This window comes from Fistularia commersonii, chromosome 22, assembly GCF_037954325.1.
Source record: "Fistularia commersonii isolate RoL2024-O1a breed Wild chromosome 22, RoL_Fcom_v1.0, whole genome shotgun sequence".
Taxonomy (NCBI): domain Eukaryota; kingdom Metazoa; phylum Chordata; class Actinopteri; order Syngnathiformes; family Fistulariidae; genus Fistularia; species Fistularia commersonii.
The window spans coordinates 5,460,810-5,485,011 of NC_141305.1; the positions used below are offsets into that span (position 1 = coordinate 5,460,810).

The 24,202-nt window shown below is 46.4% G+C and overlaps 1 protein-coding gene across 2 annotated transcripts; it reads left to right on the top strand.

Moving 5' to 3' along the window:
• Positions 1–395: 395 nt before the first annotated feature.
• On the top strand, positions 396–23,372 carry ttc16 (tetratricopeptide repeat domain 16). Of its 2 annotated transcripts, XM_086169419.1 has the most exons (19): positions 396–471; positions 9,163–9,304; positions 11,153–11,295; positions 12,837–12,912; positions 12,999–13,101; positions 13,353–13,498; positions 15,403–15,526; positions 15,797–15,877; positions 16,008–16,183; positions 17,108–17,402; positions 18,136–18,478; positions 18,639–18,742; positions 18,906–19,032; positions 20,099–20,312; positions 20,795–20,950; positions 21,118–21,288; positions 21,895–22,071; positions 22,153–22,297; positions 23,124–23,372. In XM_086169419.1, exons 2-19 carry the CDS (start codon positions 9,200–9,202, stop codon positions 23,249–23,251), a joined length of 2,814 nt encoding a protein of 937 aa, XP_086025545.1. In that variant the 5' UTR covers positions 396–471; positions 9,163–9,199; the 3' UTR covers positions 23,252–23,372. The 2 variants fall into 2 exon arrangements, with proteins under 2 accessions (XP_086025545.1, XP_086025543.1); XM_086169417.1 differs by lacking the exon at positions 396–471 and having other exon boundaries at positions 7,501–9,304.
• The last annotated feature ends 830 nt before the right edge of the window (positions 23,373–24,202 follow it).

The window sequence follows — 24,202 nt, forward strand, 5'->3', positions numbered from 1 at the left end:
TGGCTGTCATCACCATGTCAACCGCTTCGGCGGGGACGAAAGGTGGTGGTGGTGGGGGGTTTGTTTGTTTGTCCGGATTCTTCACGTCCTCGGGAGGATTAGCCAGCACCGCTTGGACTCCAGAGGAATCGTCCTGCATGGTGGCTTCTGTTTTCTTTTCCCTCCATATCTCCTCTGATCCTCCCACCTTCTCCTCCCTGCTGAGGAGGAGGAGGAGGAGGAAGAGGGATGCAGGGAGAGCACACCTTACCTCCCTCCCTCCCTCTTTCTTTCTCTCTTTCTCCCTCTCTCTGTCTCTCCCTCTTCACTCCACAGCGACAGCAGAGCTCAACGACACACCACAACACACCACCGCTGTCGCTGGCACGCTAACACACACACACACACACACACACACACACACACACACACGCTCACAGTGAGCGGCATCCTCAAGTCAGCCTGAGACGCCCTTGGACTGCTGGAGGGGAGGTGAGTGGCTGAATGCTTTAAACCTCCTTAGTGTGTGTGTGTGTGTGTGTGTGTGTGTGTGTGTGTGTGTGCGTGTGTGTGTATGCACACATGTGCATGTGTGTGTTTGTATGTAAGACTGGCAAAGTTTCTGTTAAGTGTATCCTGCTGTGTATTTTATGATTTAGTGTGTGTGCATGTTCCCCTGTGTTTGTGTGTGTGTGTGTGTGTGTGTTTACGAGGCACGCCAGATTCTGTTTTGCACCAGACCAAAACAAATCCACAAAATTATGCTGACTCGCCCTCAGACTTGTGTGTGTGCGTGTCTGCCTGTGTGTCTGTGTGTGACTGTGGAGGCTAGAGCTAGTCTGGAAACTTGTCAGCTGATGGGAAATGTGTATGTGTATATGTGTGCGTATGTGTGTGTGTGTGGGTGTGGGTGTGTGTAAGAGGTTGAATCCACCATGTGTGCCAGCGCTACTTGTCAAAGCTGTGGATTCTGGTTTTTGTGGCTGTAAACTGTTGCAGAGAATTACAGGATAAAACCTCCCCACTTCCTGCCTGCTGAGTTTCACCCTCTGGTCCTTAACGGGGGTAAAAAATACTGTGAAGCGGCTGCTGCTGCAGAATCAGGCGGTATGCTCCATGTACATGGTGCAAGTGCATCCGTGACCGGCCCAAATCAGCTTCGGCTGCTCGTAATCTGGGCATCAAGCTAAAAAAGTGAGTAAACCTGCCATGTTTACTTTGGAGTACACGCAGTACTCAATATCCTACAAATACATGTGTAGATTATCAGCTGTTCTTGGAAGCTGATGGGTGAGGATGTGTCCCAGGAAGTTTCTTGAGGGAGGTTGCGAGGGAAAGACTTCCTTAAGGTAAGGGGTAATGGATGGGGTTTGTTGAGGGCGGCAGGAAGGATGAGGCCTCCAGAGGCAGCAGAGGTGAACTGAAGAATTTAGAAATGAACTTGATGGGAGGCGAGTGGAGGGATGGCGCTGGTGGGACAGACGTGGTAGGGGTGGGGGTTAGGTTCAGTGCTCAAGGGGGTTGGGGGTGCTGTAGGTCTAGAAGGAGCTGCAGGCAGGACAGAGCAGCGAGGCTTAAGGATAAAAATAAAACGTGTGCAACAGCTGTCCAGATGAGAACATCGGCTTAATCCTAACCACAGGTGTGACTGTGACACCTCCAGCTGGTCGAACTGAAATCTAGGCCAGCATGTCAAGTAACACCAAACATCCATTCATACTGGTTAGTTTTATCCCAAAGTTGCAGCGGCAACGGCTGACCCCGATGTCTGAGAGGCAACAGAAGAGGCCCCAAGACAGAACCCAGAGGAACTCCACATCAAAAGTATTCCCCTCAAATACCACCTTATTTTGAAAAATGTGACAACTGTCTCATTTATTCAATTAATCCCTAATCACTGAATCTGTAGCAATAGTAATAAGCTAGGTCAGGAGTAGCAATACTTCCTTAACCCTCATATTATGTTAAGGGTCAATTTGACCCATTTCATCCATTGACCCAATGGGTCAAATTGACCCTTAACGTAATATGAGGGTTAAATAAATCATGTGTTCCGCACAACTTAACACTGTTTCAATCATGCATCTCTTGAGTTCAGATAATCACATGTGAGCGTGACCTTGTATCACATTCCCATGCCTTGGCTCTTTGGTGTCGTGTTCCGTGCTTCGGTTCCCGTTGGTGTCCCATCTTCCCTCCTAAAAACACAAATAAAGGACTACGAGCTAATTTCGATGACGCAACCGTGCCACAAAAATTGATGCTAACATTTGCAGCTTGTCCTGTTTTACAAATATAAGGTGAATGAACATCTTGGATAACAGATGCACTCAAACACACATATTATTGCCAGTATCGTCTGGGATGTAGTGAGTGCTTTGTTGGTGGAGTAGTTTGTCAGCTAGCTATAAAGTGGAGCAGTGACATCACCTTTTACGGATCACAATTCAGATGGCCATTATGGTATCTTGCAGGTCTTTTTGTAGATCGAGGGACTTCCACTTGACCTTCTGATACCAAGGCTTGAGGAAAGGTGCTGCAATTGTTCGGCTATATCACTGACTTTGCTGAACTGTTGTCAGTCATCCTGGTATGATCCAATTCCAAATTGTTTCCAATCAAATTCGGTTTGTAAAACAAATCTAAATTCTTCTTCGCGTCAGACAAAACTAGCTCAGAAAAACTGGAGAAAACAGTAAATTTTGAAAATTCAAGAAGTGGCCACGGTTATTGAAGCAGCAGAGTGTCTTCCAGCTTGACTTTGTGAGAAACTTCATGACAGTTCAGCAAAATGAACTTGATTCCAGACCCTTTCTTGCAGCATAGACATAGGAGTCGAAAAGGGACTCGAGAGCCTCCTCTTCAAGTTTTTTCTGACCAGAGCCTCACGCTTACTTCCCAGTTGATTTCAAAACTTAGGTTTTGCGAAAGAAGCCTATGTTATCCAGTGACAATAAACCAACCTCCCCTCCCCTCATATGACTGATACACTGACCCCTCTGCAATGTGGAGCTGCTCCACTGCTGTAAGCGCAGTCCCTGCCATGTTACTTAAATGTTCTCAAAATATCTACCAAATTCAAATACAAACACATTTGTCATCCTGAATGTACATGACGTCTCCAGCCATGACGTCATTTACAGATAGAACAAAAGTCTGCTTGATAGTTATTTAATTTCCCAGCGAAGGGGATGCAGATGAACTGTTGGTGATCCTGGGAAAACCGGCCCCGCCGAGCGACTCAATAAATGGGTCAGAGTTCAAGTGTGAGCAACCCATCCCGGCCCGCCTTTGTCCCGGGGGCAACTAAACTCAGTTGACCTCCCCTTGGCTTCTCAGACTGCCCCTCTCTGCTCCTCATCGCTCCTCTTCCTCCCCCCCCCGCTCGTCTTTATGTGTCTTGTCTCTCGGTCTGTCCTCAAGAACACGGGGCTCCGACAGGCTCGGATCCAGTTTCCACTTTGCCCGAGTTCTTGGGAAGTTGCTGCTGCCGAGAGGAGAGATTCTGGCTCGGGAGACGAAGAGGAAGAGTCTGCCTGCTAACAGTAGACACACACACACACACACACTCACAGACAGACACTAACACACTCAGACGCACTCCTCCATAACTTAGCTTGACACTAATTTAAAGCATCACATCAAGCAACTTCTGCTTCACAATTTTGCACGTTTGCACATTTTGCGAATGCTAAGCTGACCAGTGTAAATAATTATCCCTGGACTGTAGGGAGTAGAACCACAGGCATACAACTTACGGAGAAACAGCGGCTTGTGTCGATTTGCTAGTATTTACACAATCGGGCTAGCTGCAGATGTTAGCATCTATCCTGTGGTCCAGTCGGCGCTTTGCCATTAGCATTACTTTTGTAGCCAAACAAGCAACAGCTTGCAGACATCTCAGTGAGGCTAAGGGTTAGCATCCTGACAACAACTGATTTTAACCTTAGCGTCAAATCAATGTCAGAGTCAAAAGTTTCCTTTTGTTTTGTCCTTGAAAGCCATGCGATAAACATACATTTGGTGTGATTGGATCCAACTGTATCATTTTCCCTACATGCTAATCGCCATGATTCACCCCTATTTCCCAGCGCGGTAGCCTCCGAAATGGTTCACGAAAAAATGTGTGTAGATGTGAGAAACTCAGCCATGTTAGCATTAGCAGCCATGTTAACAAAAAAAAAGCAATGTTAAAAGAAACACCTGAGTTTTGTGTCAGGATGAAGTCAAGGAAACAAAGCAGATTCTAAAGGGAGTTTAACTGTGTGACAACCTGACTAGATAGACCGGTTAGTTTCTCTGTTTCGACTAGATTAGATTTCCAAATCTGTCATTTCCAATATTTATCAGGCTCAACCGGAAGCTGTTTCAGCTGCAAGTCCTGCAGGACCTCCGTACAGAGCGCTCCGCCACCCAGTGTTTCAGAGCTGTAACTGCTCTTCTGTGCTGCCATAATTCTGCCAATGTTCCTTCTTGGCGGCGCTATCTTTATTTTGTTTTAGATTCCATGAACGTTCCTTCAGAAGTATCCCTCTCCCCATCAAGTTCCAGCCATTTCCCCCCAAATTTATTGAAGCTGCAGAACCCGCGTCTCCGGGTCTGCTGTCCTGCGTCAACTCCTGTCACTCCCCCTGACTCACACAAACATTTCAAACATGATTAATCTCACTGTTAATACCTTGTGCGTCTTGGGGTCCGCGCTAGTTCAGACACGGCGGTAAAAATGTTCTGCGCGGAACCGTTTGGTTCCCGTAGAACGTCAGACCCGTCCGCGGCCACGTATCGGCCCGATGTATCGGTCAGACTCCAGTCCCGCCTCCCCGGGGGGACAAACCGCTGTCTGTCTGCTCCGCCTGCCAGCGCTGCAAAAACAGGACAGTGAAGCGAGGGGCCCCGGGGGGGCGTCAGAGTAGGGGGAGCGGGGGAAGAGGTGGGTGGGGGGTTGGGGGTCAGGAGAGACGAGGGCGGCTGTGTTTACTTTAGTTCTTCATGCTGCCCAGCAGAGGGGAGGAGGAAGGAGGAGGAGGAGGAGGAAGACCCTGTCTGGGTGGGTTAGAGGCAACGGGCCAGATTGTATTGTGTGTGTGTGTGTGTGTGTGTGTGTGTGTGTTTTTGTCTGAATGCATGTGTGTGTGTTTGCGCGTGTACATGTGTGAGACGGGGAGACCCGTGCAAAGGTGACGAAAGATGCAGGAGTTTTGTTTTCCCTTCCCTGGAATCAGACCGCATGCAGGGACTTCATCATGTATTTTTAATCTGTATCAACACAATTTTTACAGTCATTTAAACAGAAGCTGCAGATTGTTGTAAATTCCAAAGACATTTTCCAGTACTCTATTTACATCAGTTAAAAACAGTCTTTTTCAAGCATTGAGAAAATTTTAAAATTTGTTTTGACATTTCTCTTTGCAGTTTCTGACTTGAAAGGTGTTATCATTAATCATTATTATACTTTCATTTTATTTACCGTAATTTCCGGACGATAAGCCGCGACTTTTTGCGCGTAAACAACGATGCGGCTAATATATGGACTTTTTTTGGGTGGGGGGGCGCTAACGAGCTTCACGCCGCTAACACGTTTATCCTCGTCACATCGGACCGATGAAATGACCGGGAAATTCCGAGTCCGTTCAACTCCGACACCGAAGAAGACGACTTTGACGGTTTTAGTGCGCAGGAGGAAGCCAAAGATAGCGATCGGCTAGCCAGCCGGTGCGGCTTATATTGAGGTGCGCTCAATAGTCCAGAAATTATGGTAGTTGCCTCCCAACTTCAAGTCTCTTACTTTGTAACCTGAATGGTTTGGTTGAATGTATTGATATCTGACCTCAGGTGGTTTTACCAGCACATCTGTCCCAGCTTTGTCTGTTTTGGTGAGGTCAAGACCCGTTATTGTTCTGAGCCACCACTGTCAGGGAGGGATTAAGGTTGAATCCTCGGAATATGCAGCGTCATTTGATACATTTTTTAACTTTCGATTGTTTTGTCAGCTTCCGGGTGTTTGGCCGCCTCGTGGTCACTTCCGGTTTGCTGGCACTAACCCCATGTGACTAGCGCGGCTGCTGAACCCACAGCGAGGAACGCTAATGACCAGCGCACTTCCAGCGACCTTGTCAAGGCGGGTTGTGCGCTCAGGAATTGGTTCTCACATGTCCACACAGTAATAGCAAGCAGACTACGAGGCCAAAGTGTGTCCTTTTACAGAGGGAGATGTCCAGTGTGTGTGAGGGTGAGGGGTTAGAAAGGGGGGTTGTTGGAAAACGTCCCTATTTTTCATGGAGAAAGTTAATGCTCCGTTCAGAAGACTTGCTTGATAGCCCAACTAGGACTAGGCGAGGGGAGGTGTTTAACCTGGACAGGTCAGCTGTCAGTCATCACATCTAAGAATTCACCCTCGAGGTCATACCTATGGACAAATCTAGTCTTTAACGCACCTAATGATTGTTTTTGAAATCTGGGAGGAAGATGGAGGACCCAGAGAGAACGCATGTGTGAGAATATGGCTAGAACCTGCAGAGAGGATCCAGGCAGACACAGAGAGAACATGGTGACTTAGCTTGAACTGGATCAACTGTTCTGACCTCTGACCTTTTTAGCACAGTTTTGTTCTGTGTTAACCAAACACAGTGGCTGACACTACATGAGCTCATATGATTAGCAGCTTATAGCGTTTAGCTACCAGGAGTCGACTATAATGAAGCTCTCTCCGCCGTGAGAGATGAAGAGGAAGGTTCTGTGACCTTTTTCCCTCCTTAAAAAATGACAAAAGAACATTCAGATTGTCTGGAGAAAAAGACAAAACGTCAGAATCAGTTTAGACTTTAAACAAACCCAAAATGACTCCAATCTTGTTATTTCAACTTTTCTTTATATCTGCAGCAAAGAAAGCCTGTGTGAACAAAACTGAAAGTAAGGCTCTGCGTGTGTGTGTGTGTGTGTGTGTGTGTGTGTGTGTGTGTGTGTGTGCATGCCCGCACGCGTCTCATTTTCATACCTGGATGCGCACACAGTTCCCAACATTCGCATGAGCGCGTGCAGCCGGTTACGACACTGGGCGAGTGTGTACGCACGTGTAGCGTGTCTGAGTGTCGGTCTCCCCTTTGTGTGTGTGTGTGTGTGTGTGTGTGTGTGTGTTTGGCAGCTGGCCGTGCTCCAGCTGTGTCTGGTTGGATAATGAAGTCCAGGTGCTGCTGCGCCTGCTTTAAGACACCTGTCACCGGTGTTTAGTGCCAGAGAAAGCCAGACTGCAAACAGGGCGAGACGAGCTGTTTGCTTATTTGAACAAGGCTGCCGAACTGGACTTGAGGACCCGGGGCGTCCTGGGAGCTCTTTCCTAGAAGTCTTGAGTGTGTTTGTGTGTGTGTGTGTGTGTGTGTGTGTGTGTACGTATACGCGTGTATGTGTGTGTGTGCATATGTGCAGCGAGGAGCCTCCAGCTCCTGCTCCTTCTAACGCTGCAGCTTCCATGCCGTGTTTTCTCTTCGAGGTTTTTTTGGGGCCTAAAAATTCCAGATTCCGTCGCTTTTTTTTTTTTTTTTTTTTCCTCCGCAAAATGTGATGTATGCACTGGGGTTGGTTTTCAGCCATGAAATTACTGGAAGCAGAGGGAGCTGCAGAAATAGTCCCGCTGGATTTAATTGTCAGTCGGTTGAAGTTCCATCGGGAATCAAAGTCACGACAACGAAAACGGCAGCAAATCTTGACATTTACCACAAATTACACATTTAAGAAATTTTATTCCTCTTAACCCTCGTAGAAAAAGGTGGAGGAAGTAATTTCCTGGTTTGTGCAATGTCAGTATAAAGCTATTTCCGTGTCCCCAGATCAACAGCGTCTTGCGGTGATGAACAATGTCTGGTGGTTTAAAAAGACAACTTTATCACCAGGAGATGAAAGCATCACGAAACACCGGCTGATGTTACCCACTTTCTGAGTGACAAGTTAATGTTTCCATCGTTTATGGAGGAATCCTGGTTACTCATCTCTCGTTTCCACGGCGACGTTGCAGACGATGGTGGCTAGAACGCTGCGGTCATCCCTGCGAGATCATACCGGCTCGTGTTTCCCAGCTGACTCACTGCGTTTTACTTTCATCAGCGTAAACCATCGGCGAACAGAAAATTCCACACATGCGTGAACCTTCGGAGATCATTTCGACTTTTTACTCCCGTAACATTTCCACCTGAAAGATTCTGCTGTTCCCTGACAGCGCTGACCAAGTCGAGGTCAGAAGCATCCCAAAGCCCTGAGGCCACCGGGTGGGTCCTTAGCACCTCCTTCCCCCCGATTCAGCCTTTACATTCAGACCCCCCCCCACCACCACCACCTCTCCTGCCCCCACCTTGTCTCCCTCCACCCAAACAAAGGCCTACCTGTGTAAAAGCTCCAGGAAACTTACCTCCGTCCTTCCAGCTAGCCGGGGCCACTCGCCGCTCTGCCGTCCAACTCCCGTCTCCAGCACCTGCGGCCTCTCAGCGGCCTGTCAGCCCTCCTCCTGCCAGCACATTAAAATACCCGCAGCGCTGGCGTGAGACGACTTCGTTTGAGAAAGAGCTCGCCCCGGTGTGCCTCCCCCCCCCGCCCACCTCCACGCCCCCGCCGGGTGTTTAGAGACACAAACACAGATTTACCTGACGCGGTAACGCAGAACATCCCTGTGAGCCCCCGGGACGGCGCTTTCAATGCAATTCAGGCGGCAGCTTTATAAACACTTTGCGTGCTGTTTACATGTGTTGGGGTTGACGGACCCGACGGGTGCGTGCGTTTAAAAAAGAAAAAAACAAACACGTGTTCGATTCATATCGCGCTCAGACAAATGTGCACGATGACCCGCGTTGGCGGTAATTGTGAGCGTAGCTGAAAATGTGGATTTTGTTGAGGAAACTTCGGTAAACTTCAAGTGAGCTAACTTGCTCTGGCCTTCTATTCAGCCGCTTGTGTCAACAGTCGTGTTTCAAAACATTGGCTTCTCATACAGGAAATGTATTTCCTTACAGGCGACACTAGACGGTGTGCTCCGATTATTATAGAGACTTCAAACCACTAGAGGCTCCTTTCTTCATTGGCTTGTATTGTATTGATTGACATCAGGTTTAATGACAAAGGTCTGACAAATATCATGTCAAGTTGATATTTACTCCGATATATCGTGAGCTGAGCTGCATGTTTACCGTTTTTTTCCAGTCACCCCCCCCATCCCCTCCGTCTGTGATTGGCCAGGATGAGATCGAGATCGTTGGACTGGTGTGGGGAGACGGGCCTGGTCCTCCTGGGCTTCCTCACCCTGGCAGTGTCCCTGGGGAACCTGTCCACCAGGGAGCTACAGGTAAGCGACATAACAAACAGTTTTAGATTAGATTCAACTTTGTCATCATTACACATGTACAAGGCAACGAAATGCAGTTTCGTCAATCTAGCAGAAATATGACTTTTCTTTGCTGAAAACACTCCCGTTAACAGAGTTGGAACTCAAACTGCCTCACGCTGAGCCAACTCGAACGGTACCTCGAGCCTTTTTAGCCAACGTGTACACTGGAGCTGCTTCGCACCATCTGGACCCAAAGCTGATTAAAAACATGAAGGGTCAAAACAAAACAAGTTGAACCAAGTCATAGCTGCTTTTAGTTGTTGCCATTTTAAGGCTAACAACAATACCGGCTGTTATTCACATGCAGGGTATCGGTTTTGGACGTCTAAGCCCTTCAGCCGGGCTGATACCTCATGGTGTCCCCCAGGGTTCATTCCTGGGTCCCCTGGAATTGACCTTAATACTTTTCAACAGGACCCCTAATTTTAGACAATCCTCTTTGTCTGGCCGGTTTTGAGCTCGGCGTTGATACTTTTGCCTCCGCTCAGCTTCAGGGAGAGAATCCAGCTCGGATGAGCCGGACAAATCCCACAGGAAAGAGTCAATGATAGTGTGAAAAAGCTTGTCTCCTCCGGGTGCGCAAATGGGCGGAACCCTCAGAGTAGGGTCGACTTGAGGACACCTGGACTCGTTCGGAGCCAGGAACGGTCTCATGGGTTTTCAGTCTGTGATGATGAGCGGTTGTAAAAACCACCGAGGCGTTTGCTGGATTTTCACAGTAAAACACGAGACTGACGCCGCGTCCTCTGAGAAGACGGAATAGCCGATCCAGGCCGGCACAAAGAACCATCTCTCTGGAAAGAGGTGCGGGTAGAAGAAGGAGGTGGGGGCGGTCTTTATGAGGGAAAGGCGAATCTTATCGGGATTGTGATTTTTTTTTTTTTTTTTTTTTTTGAACATTTATTAGAACAAGTTCCTTGACAGAGTCACACACATTCTTACAAAACCTCATGACAAGATAGACATTATACAATATTCTTTATAGGTATAATTATTTCTACCGTTCATTTAGCAATTCACTTATTTCCTCAATAGCAAGCGAAAAAAAAAAAAAGCCAACATCTAACTCAGTCAAATAGAGATAATATCCTCGACTTAGAATATTTTTTGATGGGTGCCCATTTGTCAAGATATAGGTCTGTCTGAAGTCGTAGGTTTGCTGTTATGTGTTCCATGGATTTACATCCTTAAGCCTTTGACGCCACTGGTCCAGGGTAGGTGGGTGGGGTTTGAGCCAGTTTACTGTGATCATTTTATGTGTAATTAATAGAAGAACTCTGAGCAAAAACACCTGGTTTTTCCTTAAATCACTTGTTGATGCTGTACCCATAATAAATTGCTGTGGATCAATTGGTCTGTTTAATTTTAAAATCTCACTCATTTGTTTTTTTTTAACCTCTTCCCAGAATTTCATCAGTTTAGGGCAGTCCAAGAAAATGTGAGAAGAGTCCCCCGTTATGCCACAGCCCCTCCAACACTGGGGGGAACAGTTACTATCATAAGAAGCTATTATCAAGGGAGTTTTAAAATATCTTATTCTTAACTTCCAGCTGAACTCCCTCCAGGTTGGGCTGCTTAAACATTTTTGCCAGGGCATCCAAGAACTCTCCCATTCTCCATCAGCAATCACAGCATTAGATTCCAGTTCCCACTTAGCTTTCACATCCAGTGTATCCACTGAAGTGTCCATACGTATCCTGACATATAAATCCAATATTATATTTATAGTTTCTGATGAGGCAGAAACAGTGTTTCGTAAACCCTTGTGAAGTGATTGTGTGTGTGTGTGTGTGTGTGTGTGTCCAGGAAGAGGGCGTGGCCTCCAACAGTCTGGAGGATGCGCTGGAGGTGACAACCTACTGGTGGGGGGAGTGGGCCAAGTGGACGGCGTGCACCCGGACTTGTGGTGGGGGCGTGATGTCACAGGAGAGACATTGCCTGAAACAGAGGTCAGTTGGCCCACACACACACACACACACACACACACACACACACACATACACAAACACATGTAATTACAAACATTCACATACAAACACATAAATAAGTATGCACAGACACTCTCCCACACTCACACACATGAATACAAACTAAAATAGACATAAAAATACAACATACACCCTATAACATACACACTGATATGGGCACTAAAACACACGACCACACACGCACGCACGCACACACACACACATACACACAGGCAGACACTTGCTCCCAAAAGTCATGATAAAATTCTCTTAACACACATCTGAATTTAGAAAACAGGGCAAAAATATAATAAATAACAAGAAACTCTTTTAAAAACTGGAAAATTAATTAAACAAACACTTAATTAAACCTCGAAACTCATGAAGGAATCAGCTGATGACAAACAGCAAAAATGGCTTTAAAAAGTTTAAAATGAGTGAAATTAGTCAAAATCCTTTTATATACTAGCTGATTGATGAGGTTAGACAGGAATCTCCGTGGAATTTGGCGTTTGGAGCAGTAGATCTGTAGTAAGAGCAGGGGACGGGTGGATGAAAATTTAATGGATGGGGTGAAAGAGGACAGGAAGTTAATCGGTGAGACAGAAGAGGATGCAGAGCTGAAGGGAATAGCTGACAGGAAAAGGTTTACACCAAAAACAGGACGAACGAGCAACTCAAGTCATATATGTTTAACAATTATATTCTGGAAATTCAAAGGGCAATATACTTTATGAAAATGAAATGACAAATATTTTTCCTCACTATTGATTTAACCCTCGTGCGATCTTAATATTGTGTTTACTCCCCTTGTCCTATGGGTCGAAAATGACCCATATAAGACAATCTTTGTACCCTATTGGTGTACAGCCCACATGGAAACATAAACAAAAAAGAAGTATCACTTTTTCTAATTATGGGGTCTGTTTAGGAAATGTCTTAAAATTTCAAGTTGGAAAAAAATAGGTTAAGGTGTTTTTTTTTCTACAGCTAAACATTGTAGTGGGTGACTTTTGACCCGCAAGACAACACAAGGGTTAATATTTTAAGATTAATGAATATTTGGTATCTCCAGGTTGATTGATTGGCTGTTTCTCATCACACCTCCTAGTGGCCACATCGAGTGATCGTCAGTACCAATACCATACCGATAATTAATCTTATTCGGTCCCTGTCGATTGACATCCAGAAATAACAAACCCCTTTGTGCCACAGTGATGCTGCTGTCAAATACATTAGGACAACGCCGTGAGATTGACATTAGTCGTTCTTATAAAACTCAACACTTTGTTTGAAAAATGCCCAATTTGAAGCTCAAGCAACTTGAGACTATTCACTGAGCATTTATGAATAAATAAATGTAATGCAAACATGCAATGCAAACAACATCCAACCTCCAAATTACCTGCTTGAAATCCCGCAAAACATCCTTGAGTATGATTTGAGCAGCTGCTGACAGATGAGGCAAAATTGATTTTATTTCCCCGCCTTTGCTTCCCAAAATATTCCTCTTCTGGCCAAAGAAAGAAAGTGTCAGCTGGAAAGGACAACATGACGTGCACGGGAACCTCCAAGAAGTACCACCTCTGCAATACCAAAGTGAGTCAGGCTCGTGTCCGGCGCCCTCCGGAGGCAGCCAGCGCCTACAGAAGTGACGCTTCATTCACTCCCTCTTTGCGATGCAGGAGTGTCCTTCTGCCGGGAGGAGCTTCAGGGACGAGCAGTGCTGGTCCTTCAACTCACAGCTCTACAACGGGAGGAACTACCAATGGAAGCCCTTGTATCCTGGTACAAGAACCACAAGAGAACCCTCAGGGAACCTCACCACAAAACATATATATATATAAAACTGATTTCGATCTGCAAAATGTGTTTATTTTTCATAAAAATAACCAGCATTTTTCTTCTTGTTTATTGAAAGGACTCCTTTGTTTTGTTTTTAATTGAACATCATCATCATCATCGAGCTCCCGCAGGTTCTGTGGTCGGTGTCGTTCCTCCTCAGTGTGACCTTCTGACATTTGCCCCGCCTCCACCAGACGACTACGTCCACATCTCCAGCAACCCCTGCGACCTGCATTGCACCACCACCGACGGCCAGAGGCAGCTGATGGTGATGGCGCGCGACGGCACTTCCTGCAAGTACGGCAGCTACCGCGGCGTCTGCGTGGACGGTAAGTGTGAGGTGAGTTCGCCCTCTTCCTTATTCGACCAATCAGATGGAAACTCAGATCCGACCTCTGACCCCAGAGCCTCCGGGCCGAGTTAAACCTGAATCTACCCTGAAAACAAACAATCATCTCTATCGTTACATTAGTTTTTCTGTTGGTGATCGGAAAATTTACTGATCAGAAAACCGAACGAACTGGCGTTTTCTTTACATTTTCATTGTCGGACAAACGGAGTAGGGACCAAGGCTCCTCGACGCTAAGTTAGTTTGAAAATTAGCAAATCAGTAAATGACGTAATGAGTGATTTTCTGACTCATTCAGTAACTATTTCATTCGGGAAAGGACTGAAGGACTGACTTAATAGAAAGAAAAAGATACAACCTACTGACCAACCAAACTCAATGACTGACTTGTATTACTGAGTGTTTTGATAAGTGATTTACAAGTTGGCAGACAATGATCAAGCAGCTGACTCATTGAATAACTAGCTGGCTTACTAAAGAGCTGGCTAAATTTTTTCACACCCTGACATGAATAGTGACGGATCAACTTAAATTCTGTCTTTATGACTGACCCGTTGAATCACTGACTTGTTTTTCTGAGTGATTACATAACAGACCAATCGATTGACAGACAAATCCAGAACGTCTTGTTTAACTAACAGACTCATCTGACTGACATACAAACAACTTACCAATGGACTAGCTGGCTGACTAGCTAAATCACCCACTTTCAGCACAGGTGATAGATTTAAACCAGGGGTCAGGAACGCGAGACATATATGGCTCTTCTGGTGATGCCATATGGCTCCCAGACAATTTTGAGTTGAAAAAGCAAAAAAAAATCAGTTTGGAACTGATTTTAAAATACTTGCGATATTTCTTCATAATAATTTTAGGGTTAGATGGAGAAAGTTGATTCGCTGTGGCAACCCCTGAAGGGAAAAGCCGAAAGAAGAAGAAGAAGATTTTTTCATAATACTGTGTCATTTTAAAGTAAACAGAAATTAGTTTTGAAGATAAATTTCACGGGTCACCCGTCGGTCGGGTCGGGAACCATCGGCTTCCGAGCACGTCTGGGTCATTGGAAAGGTGAAGAAATTAATTTTATCAAATAGCCAACTGCTTTATCCGCATCAACCCTCGTAACGGAAAAGAAGGCGACAAAGGAAAAAAAAGACGATGATTACCGTGCATTCCGGGCTGCGTGGACGGAGGAATTTGCATTTGGATCTGCGGTATGTCTAAGATGCTATGATAAAATTGCATAGATGAAACGATCAAATATAAAGCAGCACTTCGAGCAAATCCATGCAGCACCAGAGGTCGCATTAAAAGTATTAAGACGTATTTCATTTTTTGTGCGTTTATAAATACTATATGGCTCTCGATGAAATATATCAAGAAATATTTGGCTTTTGTGGCTCTCCCAGTTAAAAAAGTTCCCGACCCCTGATTTAGACTGATGGACCAATTGGAAAAACTTATCAGTTTACTACTGAGCTACTGACTGACAGGATAAGCGACCACGTAACGTCACGCAAACTTACAACTGAATCTACTATCTGCTAATTGAGGGACCTTATTTATAATTTACTGACATACTAACTTCCAAATCAATGACTAAATAAAGGATTCACCTCTGTACTCCTGGCCACTACATGCAACTGTCACTCACTGACGTCACTTTACTCTTTACGTTACTGTCCTTGCGTAGCAGTTTGTCATCTATTTTTATCCTTTAACTGTTGTTGTCCCTTTTTTTTGCTATTGTTATTGTTTAATGTCTTTTAAAATCTGTCATCACTCACTCTGGTGACCTACTAACCAACTTTACTACTGACTTCCCAACTGACTCATCGACTGACCTTGTAACTAACCGACTTCCTCCCCCCCTTCTCTTTTTCCTTCCTCCTCAGCCAATCGGATGTGACGGCGTCCTCTTCTCCTCCAACATCTTGGACAAATGTGGCGTCTGCCAGGGCGACGGCAGCAGCTGCAGCCGAGTCACCGGAAACTTCCGCCGCGCTTCCAACACTTTGGGTGAGGAGGGAGGGTTTCCAAAGCAAGGCGCAGGAAGATTATTATTCACGAGTTATTTAAATTAATGATTGTTTTTGATAGTTTGAGCATTGTTTTTTTTTCTCGTGAGTGTACAGGATCATTATTTTCTTAATGAAAAATTTTTGAAAAATTGGAATTTTACAAAATCCGCAAGAAAATTCACTGAAAATGTGAAGTGAAAGGTCGGCGGAGAAATTTGCCAATTTCAGTAAAACAGGAAATCTTCATCCTGCGACCCCTGCCGGGCAGGTTACTCCTTTATCACTCAGATCCCCGAGGGCTCCTGGGACATCCAGGTCATTGAGAGGAAAAAGTCCCCGGATGTTCTGGGTGGGTTCCACCGGAAATATGTTTTCAATATTTTTATGATCATGAAAATGATAAAGGAATGATAATAATTTAATCACAATCATGAGTAAAAGTTTGACTCTCCTGTTGCTCTGTTGATGTCGCACCCTAGCGGTGACGGATCAGGCTGGGAACTTCTTCTTCAACGGCGCCTACAAGATCGACAGCCCGCAGAACTTCCACGCCGCCGGAACCGTCTTTAAGTACCGGCGTCCGATGGACGTGTACGAGACAGGCATCGAGTACATCGTCGTCAAGGGACCCATCGACCAGGCCATCAACATCCTGGTACTTACTGCGAGCCCCGGCCCACGTGTCTGTCTGCTCGGGTTGTGACAAGAGTTAGGTTCCCGGTCGTCATGGCAATTCCCCACTGGGTGGAAAAACGGAGAGCATTTAGTGTTAAAGGGGAAGTATAAAAAGTTCCTTTTCTAATTTTTTGGGTCCATTTTGTCCCCGAATATCAGGACCACTTGAAGAAATTTTCTGCTGAGTTTGTAATGTGGTATTTATTTTCCCAGTATGTTTTTTGCGTGACTGATTCAGTCGTTGGAGCGTCCTCACGCTGGTCACTTGCAGCTGAGCAACCCATCAAGTCAAGGAGATCTGGTTTCTCAGGTCTTTTCTGTGCAGGTTCTTAGTCGTTCAGGTGGAGATCCTGGTTGCATAAGCTTGTCGTAGTGTATGGACTTTAATTTCTCGAGGATGTTCCTCTCACCCGACGACCTTCTTCAGCTCTGACAACTCACTGGAAGATTTACGGTGCATTAGTACGAGAAATGAGTCCGAGGTGGTGAGGAAGGACCACAGCAAAGAAGCTCTCAGTTTGAGGCAGTCTGGGATCTTTGGCGACATAACTGACAACAAGATCTTAGAATCACGTTAGCAAAATATGTTTCTTCCCCAGAAGGCTTAGCCTTAGCAATTTCTGCTTCCCCATGGCACAAGGAGTCACTGGAAGAGTTTTTGATGAGGATCCCCCTGTTCAAGGCGTTTTCGGGCTCATCCACCGGGGGATGCTGTTGTAGAGCCAGGACAGCTCAGGGTTCCACCAAGGGGTAGCTAGAGTATCTCTGGGGGTCAGGACTTGGGTCCCCTGAGTCAACCAACTCTGTTGCCATGACAACCTGGACTAGCTAAGAGGCAGGAGGATGTCTAAGTGAATGAGTGTTTCCAGGGAAACCCCAGTTGAGGGTCTTCTGCTCCTCTCAGGTATGGAACCAGAACGGTCGGACCCCCTACATCACTTACGAGTTCACCGTCCTGAGAGACTCCCTGCCTCCAGTCCCGCCTCCTCCCGTCTACACCGGCGCCGACTCCTCGGCCGGGGACGTCTCCGTGGAGACGGGGGGGCTGCTGGCCCCCAATGGCAGCATGTACAACCCGGCGCACCCCCACGGCCCGTCAGACCCGGTGGCCGAGGGCCAGAAGGTCCAGGAGACCAACGAGGTCTACGAAGAGGCGGCGGCCATTGACTGCGACCAGGACTCCGCCGCCAAGTTCACAGGTGGGCGGTGGGAATTCTAACAACAGGATACTTCATCTTCATCTGTCTTCCCTTTCGGGGCGGGAGGGGTTTGTCGAACTGGAACCGCTGTCCTTCACCAGAGGGGGGCGCTGACAGACAGACAGAGAAAGAGACAGGAGTCTTGTCTGCATTATTAACCAGCTGACAGGAGATGAAAAATTCAGTTTATCTTTTCTTTTAAAAGCGGCTGCATCACAAACATGTGGAGAGATAATGGCCTCTGGATGAGTCGACCCCCATGTCCTCCCTCTGACCGCCTCAGCAAAGACGGCCCATCGCACATGTACACACACACACACACACACACGCACACACACACATACTCCTCCCATTGTCCTGAATTTTCCCGTTTTATTCAGAACTAGAAGGACACGATGGAGTAAACCTTCAGGTTTTTAGAACTCTAATTATTGATTGCAGTGAAGGAGAAAATGAAATGAAAAATTGAGACGTTTTTCGAAATAGGCAGAGATGAGCTAGAATCAAAGAAAAAGTTAAAAACGAAGGGTGATATTTTTATAATCGAGAACATATTTAAGAATGAGCTTATACAAAAAAGAACCAACCTAAAAGTCGGAAAGGATCGATTCTCCCCAGCTCACTGCTGCCCCTGGTGGCCAATATGGCTCCCTGCAGGTAAAAAGACTTGGTTTTGTCTGGATCCGGTCAAGTTTATGTCCACCTTGACTCTGACTGTTTGTCTGACCAGCAGAGGGCAACAGCAGCCACACAGGAAGCACTACGGCCCCAGCCGGCGGGCCCCTGGACGCCGGGCCCAACTCCCCGAACCTGATCTGGCGGGTCCTGTTGGACGGACGCCTCGGAGCGGACGAGCTGCTCATCAACATCTCGACCAATCAGCTGCTGACGGAGGGAGACGGCTTGTTTTCCTCAGCCGATGTGGACATCGGCGACTTCGACCGGGCCGACCCGTTCGGTCTCAATGACACCATGGAGTTCACTCTGGGCCGCAAACGCAACGACAGCGGGGACGGGTTCTACCAGAACAAAACCGTGCAAGGCGGGAGAACCTCGGGGCGCTCCAACAGAACCAGGTGCTCCAAACAGAACCAAGTATTATAGCAGAACCAAGTGGTTCTGAGAACAAAAGTTAGGATCATGGCAGAGAGATGCCCAAAAAACAACAGCAGTGGAAATATTATTAAAAATGATCTCTTGTTCATCAGCAATGTGTGTGTTTGCACGCGATACTAGGGGGAACCAGAGGTTGAACCAGAAGAACCTGAAGCTGAGTCCAGCCGACATGTACCGCTGGAAGTTATCTTCTCAGGAACCCTGTAGCATGACCTGCTCCATCGGTAAGTCGGAAGATACGCATAAACGTCAAACGGGAAACAAGCTATCGAAATCAAACAGGAAGTGGGATACAGGAAATAGTTTTACAAAATAAAGCAGGAAGAAGTCTTAAGCGTAGTAATCACCCCAGATGCTGACAACCATCTTTGTTTCTCGTCCTTTCAGGTGTGTCCAGGTCATTCGTCACATGCGTGCGCTACGACGGCGTGGAGGTGCACGACATGTACTGTGACGCGCTGACCCGCCCCGAACCCGTCCACGACTTCTGCATCGGGAGGGAGTGTCAGCCCAGGTAGCGGGTCACATGACCCAAACGCCGCCGTCAGAAACCAGAGGACACTATTCAGTGACTAATCCGAAAAAGAAAAGAAAAGAAAAGAATCCAGATGAAAAGCCAGAAATGATTGAAAAACATATCCCAAAATGATAAAGAAATTCATTTTGAAGAACAAAAATCACACTTCTTCTTCTTCTTCTTCTTCTTCTTCTTCTTCTTCTTCTTCTTCTTCTTCTTCTTCTTCTTCTTATTCTTCTTTCGTCTTTTCCCGTCAGGGGTCGCCACAGCGAGTCAACTTTCTCCATCTAACCCTATTCTCTGCATCCTCCTCTCTCACACCAACTACCTTCATATCTTCTCTCACTACGTCCATAAATCTTCTCTTTGGTCTTCCTCGAGACCTCTTGCCTGGCAGCTCCAATTCCAGCATCCGTCTACCAATATATTCACTATCTCTTCTCTGTACATGACCCAACCATCTCAGTCTGGCTTCTCTGACCTTCTTTCCAAAACATCTAACATGTGCTGTTCCTCTGATAGACTCATTCCTGATCCTATCCATCCTGGTCACTCCCAAAGAGAACCTCAACATCTTCATCTCTGCAACCTCTAGTTCTGCCTGCTGTCTTTTGGTCATTGTAACAGTTTCTAGTCCATACATCATGGCTGGTCTCACCACTGTCTTGTACACCTTTCCTTTTATTCTGGCCGATAGTCTTCTATCACATAGTACCCCTGACACTTTTCTCCACCCATTCCAACCTGCTTGGACCCGTCTCTTCACCTCTTTTCCGCACTCTCCGTTGCTCTGGACTGTTGACCCTAAGTACCTGAAATCCTCCAGCTTCTTGATCTCCACTCCCTGTAGCCTCACCGTTCCACCCGAGTTCCCCTCATTCACACACATATATAGTCTGTATTGCTGCGAAAAATCACACTAAATTAATAAAAAAAAAAGAATAATGAATGACTTTCCAAAAAAAAAAAAAATGGAGGTAAAGAGAAAAATTTGCTTAAATTTGCTTAAATCTGGAGTGTCAGGAAAGCCCTTGAGCTCAGAACGTGTCATGTGACCCGTCAGGTGGGAGGCCAGCAGCTGGAGCGAGTGCTCGCAGACGTGCGGTGAGGGCTTTCAGTTCCGGCAGGTGCGCTGCTGGAAGATGCTGTCGCCCGGCCTGGACTCGTCCGTCTACAGCGACCTCTGCACCGTGGCGGATCTGGAGAGGCCCCCGGAGCGGCGGGCGTGCAGGGGCCCCGCCTGCGGGCCCCAGTGGGAGGTGGCCGAGTGGAGCGAGGTGGGCCGCGCTCAAATGCACACACAGAGAAATATACTTGGAGAAATTCACACAAGCAAACATGGACACACAGAAACGCACAATGCATAATCAGGAGCTGATTATTGTTGTTGTTGTTGTGACTCTCTTTTTATTATTATAAATAAAAGTAGACGTAATAGTAGCTCCACTTATAGCTGAAGTTGCAGTATTGATAGTAGCAGCAGTCTTAGTTAAAATAGTAGTAGTTATTGTTGTTATTATAGGAACAATCGTAGTTGCAGTAGTTTCCTGATACTTCCTGGATTATTTGTTGATTTTCAATTGTGTTTTAACGGGAGTTCATTCTAGTTCGAAGCTAATCGCAAGCCCAGTTTTCCCTAATCTGCGGTCTCTCGTAAATGATGGTCTTTTTCTGAAAAATTGCAAATTAAAAGGATTTTTTGAATTATTGACATGAAACCAGTAGATGCAAGTGTGCGTTTGTTTGTGTGTGTGTCCAGTGTCCTGCCAAATGTGGCCGGCGTGCTCAGGTGACCCGTGACGTGCGCTGTTCCGATGAGACGACGCCGTGTGATCTGTCGACCAAACCTCCGGGCGTGAAGAACTGCACCGGCCCGCCGTGCGAACGCCAATGGACCGTGTCCGAGTGGGGACCCGTGAGTGTGTACATTTCTGTAGATAAAGAAGGCGTGGGGGGTTCGGTGAGAACTTCTTGAACTTCAGAACACTGACAAAAGGCCCGGAGAGATGATTTCACTGCTCCCAGGTTCTGTAATTGCCCTTCACTCTACACTCACGACCTCTGATCCCTGTGTGCGTCCAGTGTTCGGGTTCGTGCGGCCAAGGGAAGATGACGCGACACGTATACTGCAAGGCTCCAGAGGGCCGGGTGGTGCCGGAGAACCAGTGTTCAGTGGAGGAAAAGCCCCTGGCCATCCACCCCTGTGGGGAGAGAGACTGCGCCCCCCACTGGCTGAGCCAGGACTGGGAGAGGGTGAGGGGGCGATATTTTTTTTTTTTCATATCTTGACCCTAAAATAAGCTAAAATAAATATGCATATATATGTAAACAACAAATGTCTTTTGAGATTAAGAAAATGTAACTTACAAAAAAATAACGTATTATTATTATTATTAGGATATTATTATTATTATTAGGATGTATTAGGATACAGAGAATAGGGTTAGATGGAGAAAGTTGACTCGCTGTGGCGACCCCTGACGGGAAAAGCCAAAAGAAGAAGAATATTATTATTATTATTATTATTATTATTGTTATTATTTATTTATTTATTTATTTATTATTATTATTATTATTACTATTACTATTATTATTATTATTGTTGTTGTTGTTGGTGTTGTTATTATTATCATTATTATTTCTATCATTAATATTATCATTATCATAAAAGGAGCAATAACATGTACATTTTTGCCCCATAGATATTTGTAGAAGAGTGGTCATCTTTTTTTTCAATTTTCCTCTTTTAAAAACATTTAAGATAAGAATCTGTAACGATTTTAATGTTTTGCCAAACACCTTGACGCTGCCCGGCTCTTTGGCCCTCTGAACGGTTGGCCGTGGGTTTCCTGCCCGCAGTGTAACACAACCTGTGGTCGGGGAGTGAAGCACAGGGTCGTCATGTGCGTCGGAATCAGCAGCGGGAAGTTCCAGGCTTTCGACGAGGACGCCTGTAGCCTGGACGACCGGCCCGAGGACCAGCACACCTGCTTTGAGAGGCCCTGTTTCAAGTGGTACACCACCCCCTGGTCTGAGGTGAGTCTCCATCCGCCTCTCCTCCACCATCAGGGAGCAGCCCTCGTGCGCGCTCTTCACTTCGGACTCTGCTCTCTGTAGTGCACAAAGACGTGCGGCGTGGGCGTGAGGATGAGGGACGTTAAGTGCTACCAGGACAGGGAGCTGGTCCGAGGCTGCGACCCGCTAACCAAACCGGTTGCCAAACAGACGTGCACATTGCAGCCTTGCCCCACTGAGCCACCAGGTAACTCCTTGTTTTCACTCAATAGCTGCTGCTAAATTACTAACTGGCAGGAAATTTGTTAGTACTTTATCCATAGAGATCAGAACATCATCAGCGTACAGGGAGGACCTTACCTTGTGTGGCTGCTGATGTCTCAGTGTTTAAGGTGCTTTTGAATTATTTTAGAATGTTTGAGGGTGAGATTTTGTTTTCAGACATGAACTGGGAAAACAACGTCCACAAAAATGTTAGTAAGATCTGTGGATAACAGGAAAGAATGTATGAAATATTGTTATGAAATAGGAATCTGATGAAGAAACAACAGGAGGGAAAGCAAAAGATCAATGAAGGTGCTGATCTTTCTGAAAGGTGTTTTTTTTTTTTCTCCCCACGGTTCAATCGACTACGAACCAAGGAACATTTCCTTCCAGGGTTATGTCGTTCAGATGAACCACAGATAAACACCTCGCTAATCACCCTGCTAATCACCTTGCTAATTTTTAAACTGGAACACAGTCATTATTAGAACGGAAACTTTTCTCAGGGTTGAACATTTTCTGGTCAAAGCTCATCTTAGACTGAGGATTGGTTGTCTGGCAACTAGAAGAACATCGATACCAAAACCCATCTTGAAAAAGTTTTATCACCGCCATTAAGGGTTGAATAAGTCAAACCTTTTTCTGGGTGAAGCCTTTAGTCACTCTAATTGGTAGTTGTTGCAGGTTTCAGGTAGAGCTTGCGTTTGGCGTGCAGGACCCTCCGGCGCCGCCCTGGCGGTGTGAGGTGACATTAGAGCTGGATGTTATGGAGCCCTGCTCTGATCTGGCTGCGCCCTTTGACCCCCCAGACGAGAGCTGCCAGGACCGGCCCTCCACCAATTGCCTGCTGGCGCTGAAGGTCAACCTGTGCAGCCACTGGTACTACAGCAAGGCCTGCTGCCACTCCTGCCGCGCTGTGCGCCCACCGCCATCTTAGTCCAGGACTCCCCCAACCCCCCCTCCCCCCTATAGGTGCAGCTCCACGCCCACTCCGTCTCCGGAACCAGGAAAACACCGGGACCCGCAGTCACTGTGAACCAGGAGGACGCCAACAGACACTTGGGGATGGCGGTGCAAATCAACCGTACTCCCTCCTCACCCCAGCAGCCAACTCATCACCCCCTTCCACCCTCTCTGGACGTCCCGCTTGCATTCAGAGACTCTCTCAACACAGCAGGAAGAAACAGAAGGATGGAAAAGTTTGTCACAGTTTTTATTTCCAATTCCTCTCCTTTGTAAAGGAGAGCCTTCATGTTCCGCCAGTTTGTTAAACAGAACAAATGATGACATAAGAACCCCATTCAAAAAAAAACTAATGGTGTTAAGAAAAATTTACAATCATGAATCCAAATTTTCAAATCCAAAGGTTTTATCTCCAACAGAACAAATAACACTGCAAATATTTAGCTAATATTTAGTTATAAAACGGTTTGAGGCGAAAACCCTCTCTTGGTTCTCCAGCCATTAGACACAGAAATACTTCAACCACTTTGAAAGTCAATGAATCGGAGTAAATCATTGATCTGAGTCAATAATGATACTTACAGGGACAACGCCAAATTACTTCGAGCAACAAAAATGCAGAATTCAAAGCTTCTCGGACGAAAAACAGAGATAACCTTTGGATTTTCATGAAAAGGGGATCGAAATCCACGACACGCTTGACGGCACGGCAAAAGCGGTCAGGAGTCAGAGGGCGGGACGTCGACCTGCCGATGAGTCACTTCCTGTGCAGAGATGTCGGCACATCGTCCGACTTGAACACGGAGGCTGATTTATCAGAACTTGTCCTTCCCCCAGCGACAGTTTGCTCGTCCAGCTCAGACCGGGGTTGGCGGCGGGTCAGGATTTCGGAGCGGCGAGTCGCCTCCAGGGGCCGGCGTCCTGC

Excerpts from the sequence above, each read along its gene's own strand:
- ttc16 (XM_086169419.1), top strand. The coding sequence starts at position 9,200 with ATGAGATCGAGATCGTTGGACTGGTGTGGGGAGACGGGCCTGGTCCTC. Across the intron at positions 15,527-15,796 it reads CCGCGCTTCCAACACTTTGG|GTTACTCCTTTATCACTCAG; the intron begins GTGAGGAGGGAG and ends CCTGCCGGGCAG. Across the intron at positions 19,033-20,098 it reads GGGAGGGAGTGTCAGCCCAG|GTGGGAGGCCAGCAGCTGGA; the intron begins GTAGCGGGTCAC and ends GTGACCCGTCAG.